We start from the raw sequence: 20,279 nt of genomic DNA, 5'->3' as shown, positions 1-20,279 counted from the left end.
GCCGTTGGGTGTGACGACCAAGAGTCCCAGCACAGCCTGCAAGGGCCCCACATTACCCGGGACCTTCTTTTTACCCCCTATGTATGTCAAGGAGCACTACACATCCTCTGCTAGTACAATGGGGTCAGAGGAAGGGCAGGCTGAAGTGCTCTGGGTCAAGATTCAAGGGGGCCGTGGGGAGAGCGATTTGACGGTGGGGGTCTACTACAGACCCCCCAACCAAGGGGAGGAGCTGGACCGGGAATTTTCGGGCCAGCTTGCAGAGGCACTTAAGGCAAGGGATGTAGTTGTCATGGGTGATTTTAATTACCCGGACATCTGCTGGGAGGAACAGTCAGCCAGGACGGACCGTTCCAGGAGGTTCCTAGCTGAGATACACGACCTCCACTTAATCCAGCAGGTGCACGGTCCCACCAGAGGAAACGCCCTGTTGAACCTGGTCCTGGCCACAGGCGATGACCTGGTAAGGGGCCTCCAGGTTCTTGACCACCTGGGTGATAGTGATCATCGCTTCCTGGAATTCACCATCCAGTGCAGGGTGTCAAGGGCCTGCAGCAAGACGGTAGCCCTAGACTTTAGGAGGGCCAACTTCAACAAGTTGAGGAGACTAGTGAGAGAGGCGCTGGGGTCCTTGAGGGCAGGGGAACTCAGTGTCCAGGATGAGTGGTTGTTCCTTAAGGAAACGATACTCAGGGCCTAAGGGGTGACCATCCCAACAAGAAGCAAGGGGGGCAAGAGTGCCCAAAAGCCTCTGTGGCTCACCAAAGGCGTCCGGGAATGCCCGATTGCCAAAAAGGCAGCGTACACCTGGTGGAAGGGGGTGCTATCTCCAAAGAGGAGTATACCTCCTCTGCTTGGGCCTGTAGGGGGGCTGTCAGGAAAGCTAAGGCATACATAGGGCTAGGACTAGCATCCAAGATCAAGGATAATAAAAAGTCCTTTTTCAAATGTATAGGGAGGATGAAGAAGGCACCGGGTAATGTGGGGCCCCTGCAAAATATGCTGGGCAATCTGGTGGTTGTGCCAGAGGAGAAAGCAGACCTCTTTAATGAATTCTTCACCTCTGTTTTCTTGTGCAGGGACCGGGACTTCCCCGCTGTGATGCAAGACGGACTCGAGGGGAACGCCTCCAGACCTCAGGTTGGGGAGGACCGGGTTAGAGAGCTTCTGGAGGGGCTAGACGTGTTCAAGTCAGCAGGTCCAGATGCTCTCCACCCCAGGGTGTTGAGGGAGCTAGCTGGGGTTATTGCAGGGCCCTTGGCATGGCTTTACGAGCACTCGTGGTGCTCGGGCCAGGTGCCAGATGATTGGAAGATAGCTAACGTGGTCCCCATCTTCAAAAAAGGGAAGAGAGAGGACCAGGGCAACTATAGGCCCGTCAGTCTTACCTCAATCCTAGGGAAACTCTTTGAGAAGATCCTCAAGGAGCACATCTGTGATGGGCCGGCTTCAGGGATGATGCTCAAGGGCAACCAGCACAGTTTCATTAGGGGCAGGTCATGTCAGACCAACCTGATTGCCTTTTATGATCAGGTCACAAAGGCAATGGATGCAGGTGTCGCTGTGGACGTAGTCTTTCTGGACTTCAGCAAGGCCTTTGACACCATCTTCCACCCCATCCTCATTAAAAAACTAGGCGACTGTGGCATTGATGCCTACACAGTCAGATGGATTGCAGATTGGCTCAAGGGTCATACTCAGAGGGTGGTGGTGGATGGGTCATATTGAGCCTGTGGGGAAGTGGGCAGCGGAGTCCCCCAGGGCTCAGTCCTTGGGCCTGCGCTGTTCAATTTCTTCATCAGTGATTTGGATGATGGGATGACAAGCAACATGTTTAAATTCGCTGATGATACCAAAATTTGGGGTGAGGTGAGCACGCTAGTAGGGAGGGAAAGATTGCAGCAAGTTCTGGATAGGTTACAGGAGTGGGCTGACATAAACAGGATGCGTTTCAGTACTGACAAGTGCAGGGTGCTGCACTTAGGCAATAGAAACTAGCAGCACACTTATAGAATGGGAAACTCCCTTCTTGAGAGCACAGAGGCAGAAAGGGATCTTGGAGTCATTATTGACTCCAAGATGAACATGGGCTGACAATGCGAGGTCACGGCTGGCAGGGCTAACCGGACCTTGTCATGCACCCACAGGTGCATCTCAAGTAGAGCCAGGGAAGTGATCCTGGCCCTCTATGCGACGCTGGTCAGGCCACAGCTGGAGTACTGCGTCCAGTTCTGTGTGCCCCACTTCAGAAGGGATGTGGACAACATTGAAAGGGTCCAGAGCAGGGCCACCCACATGACCCGGGGGCAACAGGGCAGACTCTACATTGAAAGAGTGCGGGACCTAAACCTGTTCAGCCTTCACAAGAGAAGGCTGAGGGGGGACCTGGTGACTGTCTATAAACTCACTAGGGGGGACCAGAAGGGCTTGGGGGGGACACTGTTTCCCCTAGCGCCCCCTGGCATGACAAGGAATAACGGACACAAGTTTTTGGCGAGTAGGTTTAGATTAGACATCCGCAAGAACTACTTCACAGTTAGGGCGGCTAGGAGCTGGAACCAACTTCCAGGGGAAGTGGTGCTGGCTCCTACCCTGGGGGTCTTTAAGAAGAGGCTTGATGCCCACCTGGCTGGACTCATTTGAGTCCAGTTTTTCTCCTGCCCAGGCGGGGGGTCGGACTTGAAGATCTACAAGGTCCCTTCCGACCCTACTTCTATGATTCTATGATTCTATGATATAGATTTCTCCCCAAATTATCAAAATAAAAAAAAAAAGCATGTAATAAACCAAAACCTGAGAAGCTACCATAATACCTTAGGGCCAGATCCACAAAAGAACTTGGGTGCTAATGCATCCCAGTAAATACTTAATATAAACAAAACTGGAACCTAAGCATCCTACCTCCCAGTTCAGTGGTTCTCAACCATTTTGGAATTGAGGAGCCCCTAACTGGAGTTGAGGCACCTTCCATTACTTTTGTGAATTGCATGGCATCCAGTTTTCATAACTAGTTGATATATCACACAGAGGCCTTGCACAGGAGCAGGGCAGTAAGGGTGGGGAGCAGCCAGGCAAGGACAAGCCTGAGCCTGTGTTTATTTGCTTATCTCTTCACACCTTGAAGCACCCTTCAAAGGATCTTGTGGCACCCCAAAGTGCCATGGCATCCTGATTGAGAATCACTGTCCTATTTGAAGATCCCACTCACTAGGCTTGCTGTCTAATCACCAGAGCCTCATGGCTGGCTATAGCAGGGGTAGTTAATGCATTCACCCCAGAGGTGAGAGAGAGAATTTCAAATTCCCTCAGACAGAGGAGGAAAATTAATCCAGTCTTCTCATACTCTGGGTGAGTGCCCTATTCATTGCATTATTGGCCAAAAGAGCACCCATAACCTCCTTCTCTGGTGTGCTTTGTGTGAAGTCTGATCTGGTTGGCATGATCTGGGAACACATACAGGATTTGTTTTCCTGTAGGCAAACAGGTGTAGGAATGTCTCGTCTAGAAACCTGATGTGGTTTAAGCATAAGCAAAGCATCAAGCTGCTAAGCATTATCCAACCTTGGTGGATCTGAGCACTCACAAGTAAATATTTAGGCTACTAGGGAACTTGGCCAGTGGAAATTTAGGGGACTGAGACATATAAGCACCTTCAAACGAGGGGTGGGGAGTTGAACTAAATTTTGGATTTAGGCACAAGTGGCAGTTTAACACCTCCATCTCTTTTCTGGATCTGGCCCTTAAACCTGACCCTAGCAGCCATTTATGCAACGAAATTTCTTTCTCCATCAGCCATTTCCAACATTAAAGGAACATTTATAGACTTAAACCATCAGAAAGAAACTATGATATTGTTGGGAACAGTGTTATAAAAATGCTGTGAGAGATAAAAGAGTTTATTATTTTTGCAAGGGGAAAAAGCACTTCTTCAATGTGTAAATCAACAGTTTAGTTCAAGTGCAATGTCTTCAGGCTTTTGAAAACTAAAGCTAATATTGCTTCTGACTACTGCATCTGCTGTGTTGACCCCTGTCAGTTGTGCTTCCACATACTAATTCAGATTCATATACCCACCACGCCACCCCCAGATACACATTCAACTTAGAACTCTTCACACAGACATCAGCAAAACATAAAAGAGCAATGCTACTCCACTGATAGGTCTGTAACAAGTGTTCCTATGTGAAACAGTGGAAGAACATTGATAGTTTTGAAATAAAATGATTTCAAAGTTGATATGGAGCTCCTGTTACCACTGAGTATAGTTTCCATTAAATCTTCCATTATATTTATCACTGAAGCTGATTCATGTTACTATATTCCTTGTCTCCACTAGAAAGTTTGCAGTGCAGTTTGAATATATGATAGCAGTTTGTAAGTTCTGTAATGATAGATAAAAGTGAATAACTACTTCTAAAACCATCATATTCTTTGCAGAAACCTTTGGGCTTCAAGAGAATAGAGTAGGGCTGTGCTGACTCTTAATAGTTCTTTTCTTCCTTTAACTATGTTACTTCGCTGTTCTCTATTCTGCATGTCTCTTTGATTCTTACCATTAAAAAATTTGGTCCTGAAGTGCAAGAAGATATACTGATCATAAATGTCCTCATTGTTTCATTCTAAAGCACTAGTTCCTTAGTGCAAATTAATGTAGACCTACTGATGTTGCCAGAAATATGCCAATTTACATGAACAGCAGCTTTGGCTTGTAGATTGAATTTTTACTATATTTTCACCAAGGTTGAAATATTTCTTCTTCCACTGTGGCTGACTGGAGAAACCAGACACATCTTTGTTCAGAAAGTGGCTGATACTGAACTTTCTGATGGTTCCACCAGTGGCAGGCCTAAATGTGTTTTTATTGACAGGTAGAACTGTGACTATTTCTTTTTCAGTTATATAAGTGAAGGCTTGATCTTTTTAGCCACCAGTTTTGAGATGTCAGATGCACATCACCATGTAATTTGCTTCTGGACTATGGTACACTTAATTGTGGGTATTGGCATGGTGACACAAAGCCAAGTTTGATATGTCACAATAGTTAATGCCGCCCTTCTCTGAGAGGTGAAAGGGAAACAGAGATAACCTCTGTCTGCAAGCTTCAGAATCTTCTAGGTGTCTGTGAGATTCATATCTGTGAAGGTATAGTTACACCTTAAAATTAGCACATGCTAACTTTAAAGAATGTTAGTTGATGTTAACTTTAGCACGAACTTTGAGCAGTTGCATGTTAAATTTTAATACTCTCTGGGTGCATCTATATGGGCACTTTACTGTGGAGTAGACTAATTAGCTCTGCAGTAAAACATCACAGTCTACACATGCACCAAGATTAGGGCACAGTAAATTAATTAACTCTGCCATAGGATAATACTGTCTTATGGCAGAGTCATTAAGTGTTATTAAACGCATGTGTAGACAGTGACTGCTGGGTGCAAATTGTGGCTGTTCAGCCCAGCCAGCCAGGAACCAGGCTCTTGCCAGCCCCTCCACTGCCCAACGCCATCATCTAGAGCCTGGGGTTGCTGCACCCTGGCTCAAATTGCTATGGTCCCAGGCACACATGTAGATGCTGCACCCAGGAGCAGTTGACTCCATCTTGAACTGCTCCAGAGTTGATTGTGTTCTGTTAATTTCAGGTGGAGATACACCCCCTGTAATGTGCACTGCTCTGACTTGCCCTTACAGGACTGGTGAGCAGGGGCCTAGCTAGGAACCAAGTTGTCTCTGTGTCTGACTGGTTCACCTGTTCTTAGGGGCAGGGCGGATGGGGCAGGTTGCAGGTCACTGGGAGCTGGTGGAGTTACGTCAGACCCACCAGCCACTGCCTGGCCTGACTGCGTCCCCATTGCTCCCAGCCAACCAGATTGGGCTGACGGCCCCCTCCCCACCCAGACTGAGCCTGCTGCCACTAGCTCCTACCTCCACCAGCCCAGCCATCAACTGCCAGGCCACTGCTGCTTTCTGGGCTGAACCCTGCCCAGAAAGTGGCAGCAGTGGTGGGAGTGGGGAGGTTCCCTTTCTTTGCTTCTTCCCTGGAAACAGCAGCAGGCATCACAGGTAAACCAGGAACTGCCAGGAGAACAGTGAGCAGGGATCCGGGGTGCTGGGGGGGGCGAGGGGAGGCCCAGTCTGGAGGTGTGGGGGGCGGGGAGGACTGATAGGCTAGTAAGGACAGCGATGAGCAGCAGAAGGCCCAATATGGGTTGATGGGGATGAGGGTGGGTGGTGGTAAACCTGATCCAGGCCAGTGGGGACAATGGTGGGGGACAGCAGGCCTGATCCAGGCTGGTGGGGGATGTCAGCAGGTAGTAGTAGGCCCAATCCAGGAGTCAATCTGGTTGGTGGGAGGCAGCAGGTACCCAGTCAGGGCAGGCAGGAGCTAGCAGGCCTGGTGGGACCCTGTCAGGCCCCGGTGGCCCACAATCTGGCCCATCTGCCCTGTTCCTGAGGGCAGGTGAGTAGGGCAGGCAACTTGGCTTCTAGCTACACTAGGGCTAGAGGCCAGGGCTGAGGACTTGGGAGCTGGGGTCTACATGCCATGGGATTGGGAGCTGGGAACCTGAGCTGGAGCTGGAGGTCCGGGGTCCCTGTGCCAGGTCTGGGGACAAAAGACCACATAGTGGGGGACAATTCAGTCACAGCAGGGCCAACGCAGCACATTGCCTTTGGAGCCTCATGCCAGGACCAACCCAGTGTACTGGCTCCAGAGCCAGTACACAGTCCCAGATTTGCTGTGCCAGGTTCAACCCAGCCTATGACTCCAGAACCAGTGTGCAGGGTCCAGTCACAGGCCAACCCACTGTGCCAGCCCAATCCGGCATGTTGATGTTGTTAGAACAGCAGACTCCCCATGGGTCTGGACATTTGACAGCAGTGCAGGGGCACAGGGTGGTGGGAGCCACAGCAATTAACACTGACATTGCTCCACCTCTCCTACCACCAAATGTCCATACCCATAGGGAGCCTTTTCATCACATTTAATGCACACCACAATTTTCTCCATTTGCTTTGGGAGAGAAAAGGTGCAAGAAAATATGGCATGTCTAGATTGGCTTTAGTTTTTTTAATCCTACTTAAGTAGCTATGCAACAGACACTTATGCTGATTTAACATGGTGCACAGTATAATATCTGCAATACACACACCAGGTAAAATCTAGCTACTTTTAGTTGATATTGGACTCTTTACTTAACTTGTAACTTAAATTTATATACAGTTGAACCTGAATCATTTGCATACTGGTGACTCACAACCTGTTTAATTCCCAGCAGGTTGCTGAATTAACAATGACCAACAGTATTAACAATGACCCATGGTAAAAAATCCTAAATGGTGTAGAATAAATTGTCACATACTTTGTGTGTGTTTTGCCAGACCATATTTAAGATGATCTAATACCTAGAATGGAATAAGGATCACACCTGACCAGATTTGTAAGAAACAATGTAGTCCAGTTAAAAGGGCACTGCATTGGGATTCAGGTCATTTTGGTTTTATCATCTGAGTTCCTCTTGACGTTTATCTGCTTCATCTATTTAGATTACAAGATTTTTGGGGCAGAGATGGTCCCCTGCATGGTATGTTCATCTCATTTGAGATGATACAACTTTCTGATTTGATCTGTTTCTGTGGATAATCAAATATTGAAAATACAATGAAAAAAATGATAATGTATCATTTTCTTTACAGATATATTTAGTTCAGTCCCGTGTCTACTGCAGTCCTTCTCAACCAGGGTGCAACAGTACACTACACCTGCTGGTGCCCCCCTTTGCTTTCAAGGATGCCACGTGAAGTTAGCACTATTTGGTGTGCAAACATGGTTTACAAGATAAACCCAGAGATTTGAAATAGGAATCCATGGCGTTTAAAACACTCCATTCTGCTGTGTCCTGAGTTCTTTGCAACAGAAGAATCACTCTATCATTTTTCCATAGTAACAAACATGAGTGAAAATGTAAGACTTGGCTTTTCAGAGGGATGCCTTGAGTGTAAGGAAGGGTACCTCCTTTCTAAAAAGGTTGAGGACCATTGGTCCTGTGCTTAGGAGTGAAGTTAGAACCAGTGACTGCAGACATCATATTCTTCCTTGGTGGAATGAAATGCCGTATCACTGCTGGGGAGTCCTGAACAGCTCTCATCACTTTTTGCTGTGCTTTGTGGGTCACTACATTCCTCCTCCTGAATACTCTGATCCCAGAAGCAGTTCAGTCTGAATCACAATAATTAGCATGTGAGAGAAGCAGGTTTCCAGGGACAGTTTGAAGGGAGCTGAGATGCAGAGGGACAGTTTCAAGAGAGCTGAGATGCATTAGGGAGTGATAAACCCTAGGAAAGACCAATGGTCAGAGACCATGACTCAGTTTCCCTCCTCCCTGCTGAACTGGCCAAGAGATCCTTATCTCAGAGGAATGGCGGGAATACAGAAATCTGAACTTGAACTGTATACATTTCTGCCACAAATGCAGAAGTACAGCAGTCTGGAACCCACCTCAAACCCTGAGGACTGATTCTGAGGGTCCCGAGACCTTGCCACAGCAGGCCAGGGTGTGCTACAGGGTGTCCAGCACCTCTGCTGCCCCCTCGTCCTCCCTATAGGCATGCTAGGCCTGGCGCAGCCCATCCTGGAAGCTGTGTGCAATGTCCTGGCAGTAAAAGAGCACCAAGAGCCCAGTCCCCAGCACGGCTGTCTGGAAGGCACTCGAAGCTGTGCAACAGGCAGCGCTGCTCCGTGGTAGTGTGTTTGTGTATTCTCTGCTGTATGTAGTGGCTCTTGTTAATATTGCCTGATGAATAACACCCTATACACTGGTGTCTAGTTCAGAGGAACTTGCTTTGGCTTTTCCTGTACTTCTCTAGATAAAATAAAAGCCCCTGAGACATCCTGGCTGTTAACAGCACTTTATAACCAAAGTGTTGGTCTACAGACATAGCCAGACACGGGGGGGGGGGGGGGGGGGTTCACAGATTCATAGACACTAGGTTGGAAGGGACCTTGAAGATCATCAAGTCCAGCCCTCTGCCCCAGGGGCAGGAAGTCAGCTGGGGTCAAAGGATCCCAGCAAGATAAGCATCCAAACGTCTCCTGAAGGAGCCCTGAGTAGGTGCCTGCACCACTTCTGGAGGGAGTCTATTCCAGCTCTTGGGGGCTCAGACAGTAGAGAATTTTTTTCTTATGTCCAGCCTAAAACGGTCTTGGAGGAGTTTTATGACCGTTGGTCACAAAACTCCTCCAAGTTTTTCCTTGGGGCCCTCTGGTGAACAGATGTTCTCCCAGATCCTGATGTACACCCCTGAAGTACTTATAGGTTCTTTGGGTAAATCCAGTATCTTGTATTAGACCAGCTAGTTTAGTTCATCTAATAAAAGATACCAGATTTACCCAAAGAGCCTTGTCTAATCAAAGCGGGGCTTGTGCATTCCTGGGAGATCCTTCCCGCCTGCCAGCCGCAGCTCACAAGCCAGAGATGGATCCCTCTGGTCTCCCTTTGTTACACCACCAGTCTCTCCAGGGCTGTCTAAAGGGTGTGTGGAATTGTCGTCCCCATCCCCCGTCCCCTCATGCCGTATTACTGTCGACTCGCTACCAGGAGCGAAGGGGAGGGCAGGGGGGGAGAGGCGGTGATCCCCCAGCACGGCAAAGCGAAGTTTTCCTCGGGGTAGGAGGGCCGCGGGAGGGGTCCCTCGCACACCCGGTCCCCGAAGAAGAGCGAGCGCAGCCCCTGCCCGGGCGGCCGGAGGGTCCGGGTCGCGGCGGCAGCCGGAGGGTGGGGGAGGGCGGGGCGCTCGCGGCCTCATTGGCCGGCCTGGCGGCGGCGGGAGCGGGCGGCTATAAGAGCGCGGGCGGGGGCGCGCTGCAGCAGGGGGTGGGCGGCGCTGGCCGCGGGCGGCTCGACGGGGCGGGTGCCATGGCCCTGCTGAAGCTGTCGCTGATGGCCTTCAGTTTCGTGTTCTGGGCGGCCGGGCTGACCATGCTGACCCTGGGGCTGTGGGCCAAGGTGGCGCTGGGCACGTACCTGGCGCTGTCGGCCAGCGCCGCCCCGCACACGCCCGTCATCCTGCTGGCGGCCGGCGCCGCCGTCGTCGTCTGGGGCTTCCTGGGCTGCTTCAGCGCCGCCACGGAGCAGCGCTGCCTGCTGCGCACCTTCGGCGCTTTCCAGGCGGCCGTGCTGCTGGCCGGGCTGGCGGCCGGGCTCTCGGCGCTCTTCTACCGCCGCGACATCGCGCGCGGCTTCCAGGAGGGGCTGCGCCGCGCCGTGCGCGCCTACGGGCAGGACGAGCGGGCGGCCGAGGCGCTGGACGCCCTGCAGCGCGCCCTGGCCTGCTGCGGCGTGGACGGCTACCGCGACTGGCTGGCCCGGCCCGGCAACGGCTCGGTGCCCGCCAGCTGCTGTCGGGCGCGCCGGGGCTGCCGGCACAGCCCGCCGACGCCCGACGCCCGCGGGCTGCACCGCCACGGTTGCTTCAGCAAGGTCTCGGCCTTCGTCAGCGACAACATGTTCTACATCGCCACGGCCGCGCTCGGGCTGGCGCTGCTGCAGCTCGTGGGCATCGTGCTGGCCTGTCTGCTGGCCGCCCGCCTGCCCGGCCCGCCGCCGCCGCCCCGCGCTGAGCCCTGCCCCGCCCCGCCCCGCCCCGCCCCCGCGGGCTCCCCGGCACCCCGACGGCGCGGCGGGGACAGCGGACCCGGGGCCGATCCTCCTTCCCGAGGTGCGATGCCCGGCCACGGTGAAACGACCTCCAGCCGCTCCGTGTCCCTCCACGAGGGCCCTGGGGTACCCACGGAGGACTTCCAGCAGCCACCTCGGGGGAGGGCGACCGGGCTGGGGGATGGCCGCGCCCCTCCCCCCCACCAGGTGCCTGAGGGCAGGGGACATCTCCCACCGCCCAGCACTGAGAGGCCACTGCCAGGGGGACACAGCAGGCAGCCGCAATGCTGAGCTAGTTCATTGCCAGGGGCTCCTGCTGCCTTGTTTTGTGGGCGTCAGACAAGCGGTCCCTGCCTGCCCTTTTCAAACAGCCCAGAATGACAGTGTATAAAATACACTGCCCTGATCGTCTCCTCTCCCAGCGGCTGAGGGGATCTGAGACTGGAATCCCTCCTGTGCTCCCTTCAGCCCTGGGCCAAAACCCCTCTCGCAGTCTGGAGCAGGAAAGGTTTGGCTTTTATTTCAGAACTGGAGCATCTGGCCCAGCTGTCCTTCACCACTGAGAAATTACTGTGGTCTCTGAGCTATGTTCATAGGTGCTTTCACTTTTGTCCCCGGGGGGTGCTAAAATGATGGACATGTAGAAAATTTTATGCATTTCAGGTGACAGCCCGCTTCCCGAGGATGGCCAGGGCCCTTGGGGGCTCCCACAAACTCGGCACCTCTGCCTGTATTGGAACATCCTCCTCCGAGAAGAGCTGGACTTGATGTCACTGACAGTTGGTCCCTGCTGCGAGATCAGACTTGCTGAGACTTTTCAACACTGAGCAAATGTACAGCCTTGCATGTTGTCTGCGGCACAACAAATTAACCAAAAGGCGGCAGCAGCAGGAAGACCTGCCAGTCACCACTGCCACTGTCACCACAGGAACACCAAGCAGAGCTGCTGAGAGCTGACAGCCCGCTGAAGAAAACAGGCCATCAGGGATGGGACATGCTGACAGGCTCCCCTGGGGGCCGGAGGGAGCAAAAGAGAAGCCCCTTATTTCCCCCTAGTTGGAAAGCATGCCTTTGGGGTGACTTAGTATCTTTCTAGCCAGGGTGCTTGAACATCTGCATGCCCCTAGAATGCTCTTTTTTTTTTTTTTTTTTTTGGTAATGCTACAAGGTTCTGAGGCACACTGTCGTGCTACCAGTGAATGTCTGCCCAAACCCCAAGTCGCTGTTGTACTGGGGGTTGTTCATCACAGTGCCTGACTTGTCAATCTTCTCTGAAACATGCTACTGCAATTGAGCAATTAACCAAGCTGTACAATTCTAGTTCCTGAAATAGGAAGGGACTTTCCCCAGGCTTGTATTACATTTTAGAAGACCTAGATGCTGGATACCAGCTTATAAGCACCACCATGTAAATACCCATTTCGGTGTGCGTGAAGTACACCTACTGATGCATGAATCAAACTTGCTGAACAAATACACAAAGAATGCTGATAATTAAAATGTTTTCAGTCAGCCTATGTGAACTCCCAGTGTCTCTATGTTTACAAACTCATGAGTAACATAATTCAAAAGCAAAAGAACCAGTCAGATATACAGCACCATCCAGGAATACTTCTCAATTCCACTGAAATAATTTTTTCCTCACAGAAGTAGTCACATTGACTCATTCACATGAACCAAGATCAAGATCAGGTCTATGGTTTTCATCCATTTGAGATTAATATAGATCTGAGTAATTATATTGGCTGTTCATAAGAGTATGTAATATGTATTAAACAGATATACAAGATTGTCTTTAGGAAAAAGGGGGTATGGTAAAAAGGGGACAGTATATTCACTTGGAGAACTATCCTATTTGAATGGCTGAAGAAGGACAATTCTACTTATATCTGTCAACTGTGTTTGGGTTAATTGTTATTTTATACTGGCTACCCATTCTGTCTTAGATTAAAGCTATATTAATAAAAAGGACTTTATCAATGGAAAGTGCAATGGAAATAGGCTACTGATGATTATTTGGTTGCTCATACATGTAGATTAGCTGTAGATAACCTCCATTTTGTTAGTTATGGCATGGCATTTTCCAGTTTTAACAAGGCAGATATGTGGCATATTTTATAGGTAAAATATTGCTAATATGCAGTACTATGTTAACGTAGTAAGTGTTACAAGCAACCTTCCCTGTATAATATAATAATAATGAACATGATGTGGGACAATTATGGACTGAATTTTGGATTGTATCTGAGTTTCCCTTTAAAGCCTGAGTCGCATTGTATTTCCATATATTTGTCTTTTAACAAACTGTGCCATAGGAACTGAAATGCAAAGATAAAAGCCTATTGGAATGTATCATATCAACTCAAGATACATTTGAGGATCAATAAAGCTTATATAGTTTGGAAATGTTTGGCCTGTGTCTTCATTGTTCCTCACGTGAACTAATGAAGTATTGAAAATTAATAAAAGTTACCGATTACCTATTTTTCCTAATCTGGTTTTGAATATTAAAAGAAATTTAAATGTTAATCCTGATTACATTCATATGGAATAAAAACCTTCCCATAGAAGAGGTTAATAGTAATAGATGGACTGTTACATTAACAGGAGCAAAAATCAGCCTCTTTATTAAGAACAGGTCCTATAGATAATGATACAAATTCAGTACAGGAGTTGTGGACTTTAGGTGAAACCTCTGTTGAAATAATTGTGTACTTGTACATTATGTACAGCAGTGTCTTCTTTACAGGGTGTCTTGTCCCCAAGAGTGAAATATGAACTGTGGGTGAGCTGCCTAGGCTCTCTTAATAGTACATGGAGAGCTTAGCTGAATCCCAAAACTACCATGAGCTGCAGTTACACAGGTATGCAAGTACCACTTTGGTGCATGGAAGTGAAGTAGCTTAGCTATTTGTACCTGCATATTCCTGTGGTACCTAGATGTCTGAGACTATTGCAGGGGCAGTTAATTGCATGTGCAAAAACACTTACCTGGCTAAAGATTTGGCTCATTAGAGAAAAAAGTGTTTGGTGTATTGACAGTTTTTATTATTTTTTTAAATGCACAATTTTAGGGCACTATTGTACTTCAAATCAAATTAATTAGGTTTTACATCAGTTCTAAATTCCCGGCCTCCATGCTGTATTCTAGGCCTGCTGGCACTAAACAAACTCTTTCTGTGATCAGCTACATTCCTATCATCATGTCACAGTATTAACTCAGTCCCACCACTTACCCAGTGAAGTTTAATGCAGAACATCCATCCCATCCATCACACTAACAGATAACTCTACCCAAGAAGAACACTATACTTTTCCCCATGTTCACAAAACTTCACAAAAGTGTATTCTATAATGACCTCCGCCAGCTCTATTAGCACTCTCGGGTAAAGTCCATCCAGTCCTGCTGACTTATAAATGTCTAGCTTTTCTAGATGGTTTTGCACCAGCTCAGCAGCCACAGTGGGAAGGCTATTGTTCTCACTATGCCCTCTGTGATCCTTATCTTACTCGTCTTTCCACTTGGTCGGGTGAAATACCTAAGTAAAGTGGGCATTCAGGAGTTCAGTTTTTTCCTGAGTGCCCATTACTAGCTGTCCCAAGGTGCTAAACAGGGGCCCCACACTTCCATTTGTTTTCCTTTTGCTCCCTACATACCTAAAGAAGGGCTTCTTTTTGTCCTTGACTCCCTTGGCTAACTTAAACTCTGTTGCCACCTTAACTTTCCTAATCATTTTCCTACAAGTGTGGACTACTGTTGTCTAGTCCTCCTTGAAGACTGTCCCTAGCCTCTATTGTGTGTATGCCTCTTTTTACTTTTTCAAGAGGAGTGCAATGTCCCTATTGAGCCAAGAGGGCTTGCAGCCCTTCTGCTACCTTACCTCTTCATGGGAACAGTTTTCTTTTGTGCTTTGACAATCATGTCCTTGAGGAACAACCACTCTTCATGCAACCCATTTGCCTTCTGTCCCTGGTCCCACATCGCCTCCCCTACTAATGCTCTGAGCCCATTGAAGTCAGTATTTTTGAAGTCCAGGACTTCAATCCTTCTAGTTGATTTGTCAACCTTGCAGCAGACAGTGAACCTGATAAGCTCATGGTTGCTGTCACCCAGGCTACCCTCAATATTCAAGCCACACACCGGGTCATCTCATTTGGCCAAGACCAAGTCTAAAACAGCAGTACCTCTGGTTGACCCTTGCACTTCCTGGGTAAGGAAGAGCTCCTTGATTACAGTTAAGAAACTACGTGACCGATCTGACCTAGCTGAGTGTTTTTCCCAATCTATGTCTGGGTAATTGAAGTCACCCATGACAACCAAGTCCCTTGCACACGCGGTTTCTGTCAGTCCTTGAGAGAACTCCAGCCCCTCCACTTGGTCCAGTCGCCTGTAGTAAACGCCCACAGTTAGGTCTCTCTCACCTTGCCATTCCCATCCCCCCACACCTGAAGCTTGACCTGGAGGGTTTCAAGCTGCTTATCTTTGGAGCCAATGTCAGCCTCCAGAGAGGTGTACTGCTCTCTCACATAGAGCGCTCTCCCTTCGCCTTTTCTACCTGCTCGGTCCCTTCTGTGCAGGGTGTAGCCCTCTATGGGTGTGCAGGGTGTAGCCCTCAATCATGTGAGGAGTCCCACCAAGTCTCCGTGATCCCTACCTGATCATGTTGCCCACCAGAGAGCAGGAGGGCTAGCTTCTCCTGCTTGTTCCCCATGCTCCTGGCATTGATGTACAGGCAGCTGAGGCCCCCAGCTGACACCCTCGATTTCCTGCGACACTGTGGAAGAACTGTTCCATTAGCATTTTCAAAAATAGTTATCTTAGTGTCCTCCATGTGGGAGCTTTCCTGTGTGCCAGTCCCCAGGCATGATCCACTTGGAGCTTCCCTGTCCCCTAGCAAAGTCAGCTTAAAGTCCTGTCCAGTAGATCAGCCATCCTGGCTGAGAACACAGACTTACCTCTCCACATGAGATAGATGCCATCTCATCTCAGGAATCCATAATCCTCTGGATTTTATTCAGACTATTTCACGAGAGTAAGGACTTGATTCTGCAGTTCTTAGTGGAACAAAATGCAAGCTGGCATTAGTGTGACCGTTTAAGGCCCTAGAAGTATAACTAGATCCCTGTAGTTAAATTGATGTAAAGACTCCTAATTAATCCCATTGCACTACTCTCTTACAGATATGACTCACCTATGCATTTATTTATTTGATTTATAGGCCACTTCCCAAGAGAGGCTCAGGGCAGGTTACAATAGGAGAACAGAATCATTTATAAACACAGGAACAATAGTAATAAAAGCAAGAGGAAATGAAACAAAAGATGTACAGGCTTGGGTTTTGGCAGATCTCAAGAGGCAGGAAGTTTCAGAAGTGTGATTTATTTTGCTAGTCTACACAGGCTTTGAATTACACTTTGACCCCGAGGGTGGGGAGTGGGGGGCAGGCAATCTGTAAAAAAAAAAAGAAAAAAAAAGGGCTGCCCATTATGATGCCCTAATAGAATTGGAAGCCCCCCCCCACCCCTTTATGATTTTCAAATCTTACAGGGGGCTCTCATCTCTTACGGAGGAGCTTAGGCCCCCTGAGCTCCTCCGTAATTCACACCCTGGTTTTACCCATTTAGAACACACTGTTGTAAATCCCATTTTGCACTTATGCAGCAGGCCTATCCTTGGGTTTTGTAGTAGTGCAAGACAATCAGTTCAGTTAGTTATACCAGGAGTGCTCAACCTCTGACCCGCAGGCCAGACATGGCTTACAGAGCCATTTCATCTATCCCAGAGGGCTCTCCACAAGTCTGAAAGGTCTGGCAGCGCAGAAAAGGTGGCAGCTTTAATTGGTACTGCCCTGTGTATTACATTGGGCATCTATGGCTAAGGCGGCACAGGGCCCCATCCAGGCACATGGGGCCAAGGCAGCACAGGGCCCAAATCTGGGTGATACAAGGTAGGATTCAGGCATACAAGGGGGCTTGATCTGGGTGGATCCAGGCACACAGGGTCCAACCCTGTGCACTGACCTTGCATGGGATCCAGAATGTGGATCAGCCCCACACCACTCATCTGGCTTGCAGGACCAAAAATATGAGCACCACTGAATTACACTGCTGCTAGCTCCCTTAAGGTAGGAAATGCCAAATTGTTAGAAGTAGCGACCATCAAAGACGAAAGCATCATGTGACATGGGTATAGAAACTAATGAGTCAGGCCATGATTACAACATATAAAATACTGTCTAGGCTGGAGGAAAAGGAGCTGTCTTGATTTAAGTAAGTTCACTTATTTTTTAGAATATCATGTAATAACAGGAATGTTGTATATACCTCACAGTAAATGATTCTTCCCTTCTCTTCAGCATTGGCAAGACTCATCTACATCACTTTCAACAGTTTTGGGCACCACACTTAGTAAAGACATGGATAAATTCAAAAGAGGCAGGAGAAGAGTACGCAATGGTTTGAGGTATAGCAAACATGACTTATGAGGAAGACTTGGGAGAACTGAGGTGTTACAGAGAAGACTGAAGGGTGATTTGGAAAAAAAAAGCTTGCTATAAAGAGAATGGCAATCAACTGTTCTGGGTTCATGTGGGATTGGACAAGTAGTAATGGACTGTTACATGGAGGGAAATTTTGGCTGGATATTAGAAAGAACTTTCTAAGGGTGACGCTTGTTAAGCACAGGTTCAGACTATCTAAAGAGACTGGAAAACTGTCACTAGAAGTGCAGGTTAAACAAGTGTTTGTGAGAAATGGTTCAGACAGGGATGGTCCTACCTGTAGCTTTTGATATGCTTAAATGATCTTTTGAGGTCCCTTCTGGCCCTATTTTTCAATGATTCAGTGATGTGCTTATAGTCAGATAGCCAGCACATTGCCAATTCCTAGACTAGACAGCAAGCAGTAGTTTTACCTCATCTGGTCAAAGTGAACCTCAAGTTCCCCTCAACTATCTGACATGTTTTAAAATAAATCTACATTAGGATTTTAAAATACATTAGTTAAAAATGTTAATCAAATGTTTTAAAAAGACATTTTCTATTCCAGTGGGAACAGGCCCTAGTGTTTCAAGATATACTAGTTAAAAACTAGTTTAGATTTTTTAGATTTAGTTACAACTGTGTAATGGTGCCTGTAAACAATTCCCTGGTATAAGAGTAGCGTATCCTTGTTATTGGATTGACCTAAATTGAAATAAGCCATTCCTAGACCAAAATAAAGAATGTCAGCACCCACAACTGCACCACTTTAAAACATCCTTAGATAAAAGTCTGAACATTTATGCATAAAGCATAAACTGAGCTAGTTAATTCACTCTTTAGAAGTGCATGTTTTATTCTTCACAGGCCCCTATGTGATCAAAGGTACAGATTTCTAAGCAGTTTCACTCTCACACATAAAGCATATTCTTATATAATATTTCTTTGTTCTAATAAAACAAAACACCCTAAAAGCAGACTTACTTTGCACTCTAATTTTGACCTGAGCTGACTAGTCATTGTTACCAAGTATCCAAGTGGTACAGCATATTTCGAGAACCATTTTTTGGGTTGCATTTGTGTTTGTGTGAGAACATGGGCCAAGTGTGTGTAGGGGGGGAGGGAGGGGAAAAATTACATGGTATATTATGGGCAGTATACAATGTAAGCAAGAACTTAAGGAATTTTAGCACAGAGAAGATAGAAGCCTAAAGGCTTAACTTCAGGCAGAGTTGTGACAGTTAAAATGAGGGGTTACTCTGAATGGTTTAGCTAAATTGGTGTTTAGCTTAACCAAAATAACTGGAATGTCTAACTTCTAAGGATAAGGTTTCAACTAAACCAAAATAAAGACGTCCCCACAGGGGCTTGACCAAAACCAATGGAAGGCCCAAATCTCAAGATATCTTTCAAATGAAAGATAATGAATAATTCAAAACCTCAGCTGTCACTCTCCAGCCTTAATATACAGCTGAATATAATACAGTTAATTATGGGGATCTAAGATCAATCTCACTGGAAGTTTCACTTCTGTCCAACAAATTTTAATTGAACAGATAAGTATATTTCTGGTCCAGAAGCAAAGGAATGACTGGTCGCAAATGTATGGAACCAATCATTTTGTTTTCAAATTAACTCTTAGCAAGAAATTGTATTTACTTCACTAGCACATTACACACATCTTGAACTCTTCTCATGCCAAAGGATCCAAGTTTGCTTTAACTTTGAAATAAGGGACATCTAAAAATCACTTTTCGAAATGACTGGCTACAACACTGGTTGATCCCATTATTTATACACAGTCAACTTTATTTTGAAAGCCAGAGTTTACCTGACTCATGTGCCAGGAATTAATTAAAATGTACAGGAAAATACTATATTGCAATCAATAGAACAACGCTATTCAACAGACATTGTTGTGTATTTGAACTCAATTGGTAATGTAACAATCAGAAGTTGTTTTTAGATTTCACTACTATGATGCTTTGTGGCACGGTTAGTTAGGCTCATGGTATAAAGCCAGAACAGCCATAGAGAAAAAGATCAACATTTCAGTTCGACTGGTAATATACAAGCGCTAAGAACATTCACCCTTTAAAAACATCTTGTCCTTCTCTACAATACATAGTTATCCTGCTTTAGTATACCTGAACTTCATATTACAGATAGAGATAAGATTAAAAAAACATTTCAATAGCTTATGAATATTTGAGAAGAGACAGCATTGCTGAATTAAAAAAATGAAAGAAAATTCAATAAAATTGGCAGCAGAGAAGAAATACTGTCTTTGTTCTCTAGAAAGAGACGTTTTTTTATTTCACTGCAACATTCAAATTTTTCAGTTTTGGAAAAAATAAAAGATAATACTTTTGTCACTTCTGTCACCAGACCTGATCTCAGTGTTAATCCTTGATTTCATTGAATTTTATTAGTAGACGTTAAGAGTCATGAACCAAAAAGATGACAAAGCCAGAAGGGAAACACAGAGTACCCGAGTGAGGGATTCACATAAGAGGGATGGGGGTGAGGATGGGAATGCAACTAGGTTACAGAAAATACAATATTAGCCAACTAAGCCCAGGGTGGGTGGAGAGGGTAGGGGGTCACAACACAGAGAGAACGAAGATAGATGCACACAGTGGTTGCGCACCTGCCAGACCTAGATGGGGACCACCCCCCCACCTGGACTGCATGGCATGAGCACTTCACCAGAGCCACCTGCATCTCTGGACCAGCTGCCAGCAGATGCACAGGTGGCTTTTGTGTGGAACTGCTGTCATGTCTTTCCATGCCCCTGCCCTGCCATCTGGACAGCTATCACTAGTGCCATTCTGAGGGTCTCCAGCACCCAGGGGCCAATGCTTACATTTGTGCCCCCAACTGTCTGATGGCAGGCTGAGGCGGTGGGGGTGTGAACAGAACCAGAAACCGGAAGTGCTTCTCAGCGCCACTGCTACCACTTGTGCTTTTTCAGCCGGCCAGCGCCCCCTTCATAGCCTTGCGTCCAGGGATCATAGCGTCCCCACCCCTGTTGGTACACCACTGGCTATCATCCAGATGTGCTCATTGTGGTGGCCTATTCTGAACTGCTGAAGCATGTCCTCCTGGTCCCAAATGGCCAGGTCAGCCACCTCGTCTGCCCTCTAGC

At 47.5% G+C, this 20,279-nt stretch overlaps 1 protein-coding gene across 1 annotated transcript; it reads left to right on the top strand.

Annotated features, from left to right (window-relative positions):
• Positions 1 to 8,977: 8,977 nt before the first annotated feature.
• Positions 8,978 to 13,029, top strand: LOC149865640 (uncharacterized). The gene is made up of 2 exons (XM_090046316.1): positions 8,978 to 10,713; positions 11,316 to 13,029. Exons 1-2 carry the CDS (start codon positions 9,471 to 9,473, stop codon positions 11,477 to 11,479), a joined length of 1,407 nt encoding a protein of 468 aa, XP_089902442.1. The 5' UTR covers positions 8,978 to 9,470; the 3' UTR covers positions 11,480 to 13,029.
• Positions 13,030 to 20,279: the final 7,250 nt, after the last annotated feature.

This window comes from Crocodylus siamensis, chromosome 4 (assembly GCF_052110815.1).
Source record: "Crocodylus siamensis isolate JL-2025a chromosome 4, ASM5211081v1, whole genome shotgun sequence".
NCBI lineage: Eukaryota > Metazoa > Chordata > Crocodylia > Crocodylidae > Crocodylus > Crocodylus siamensis.
This window is presented reverse-complemented; position numbering and strand designations above follow the sequence as displayed.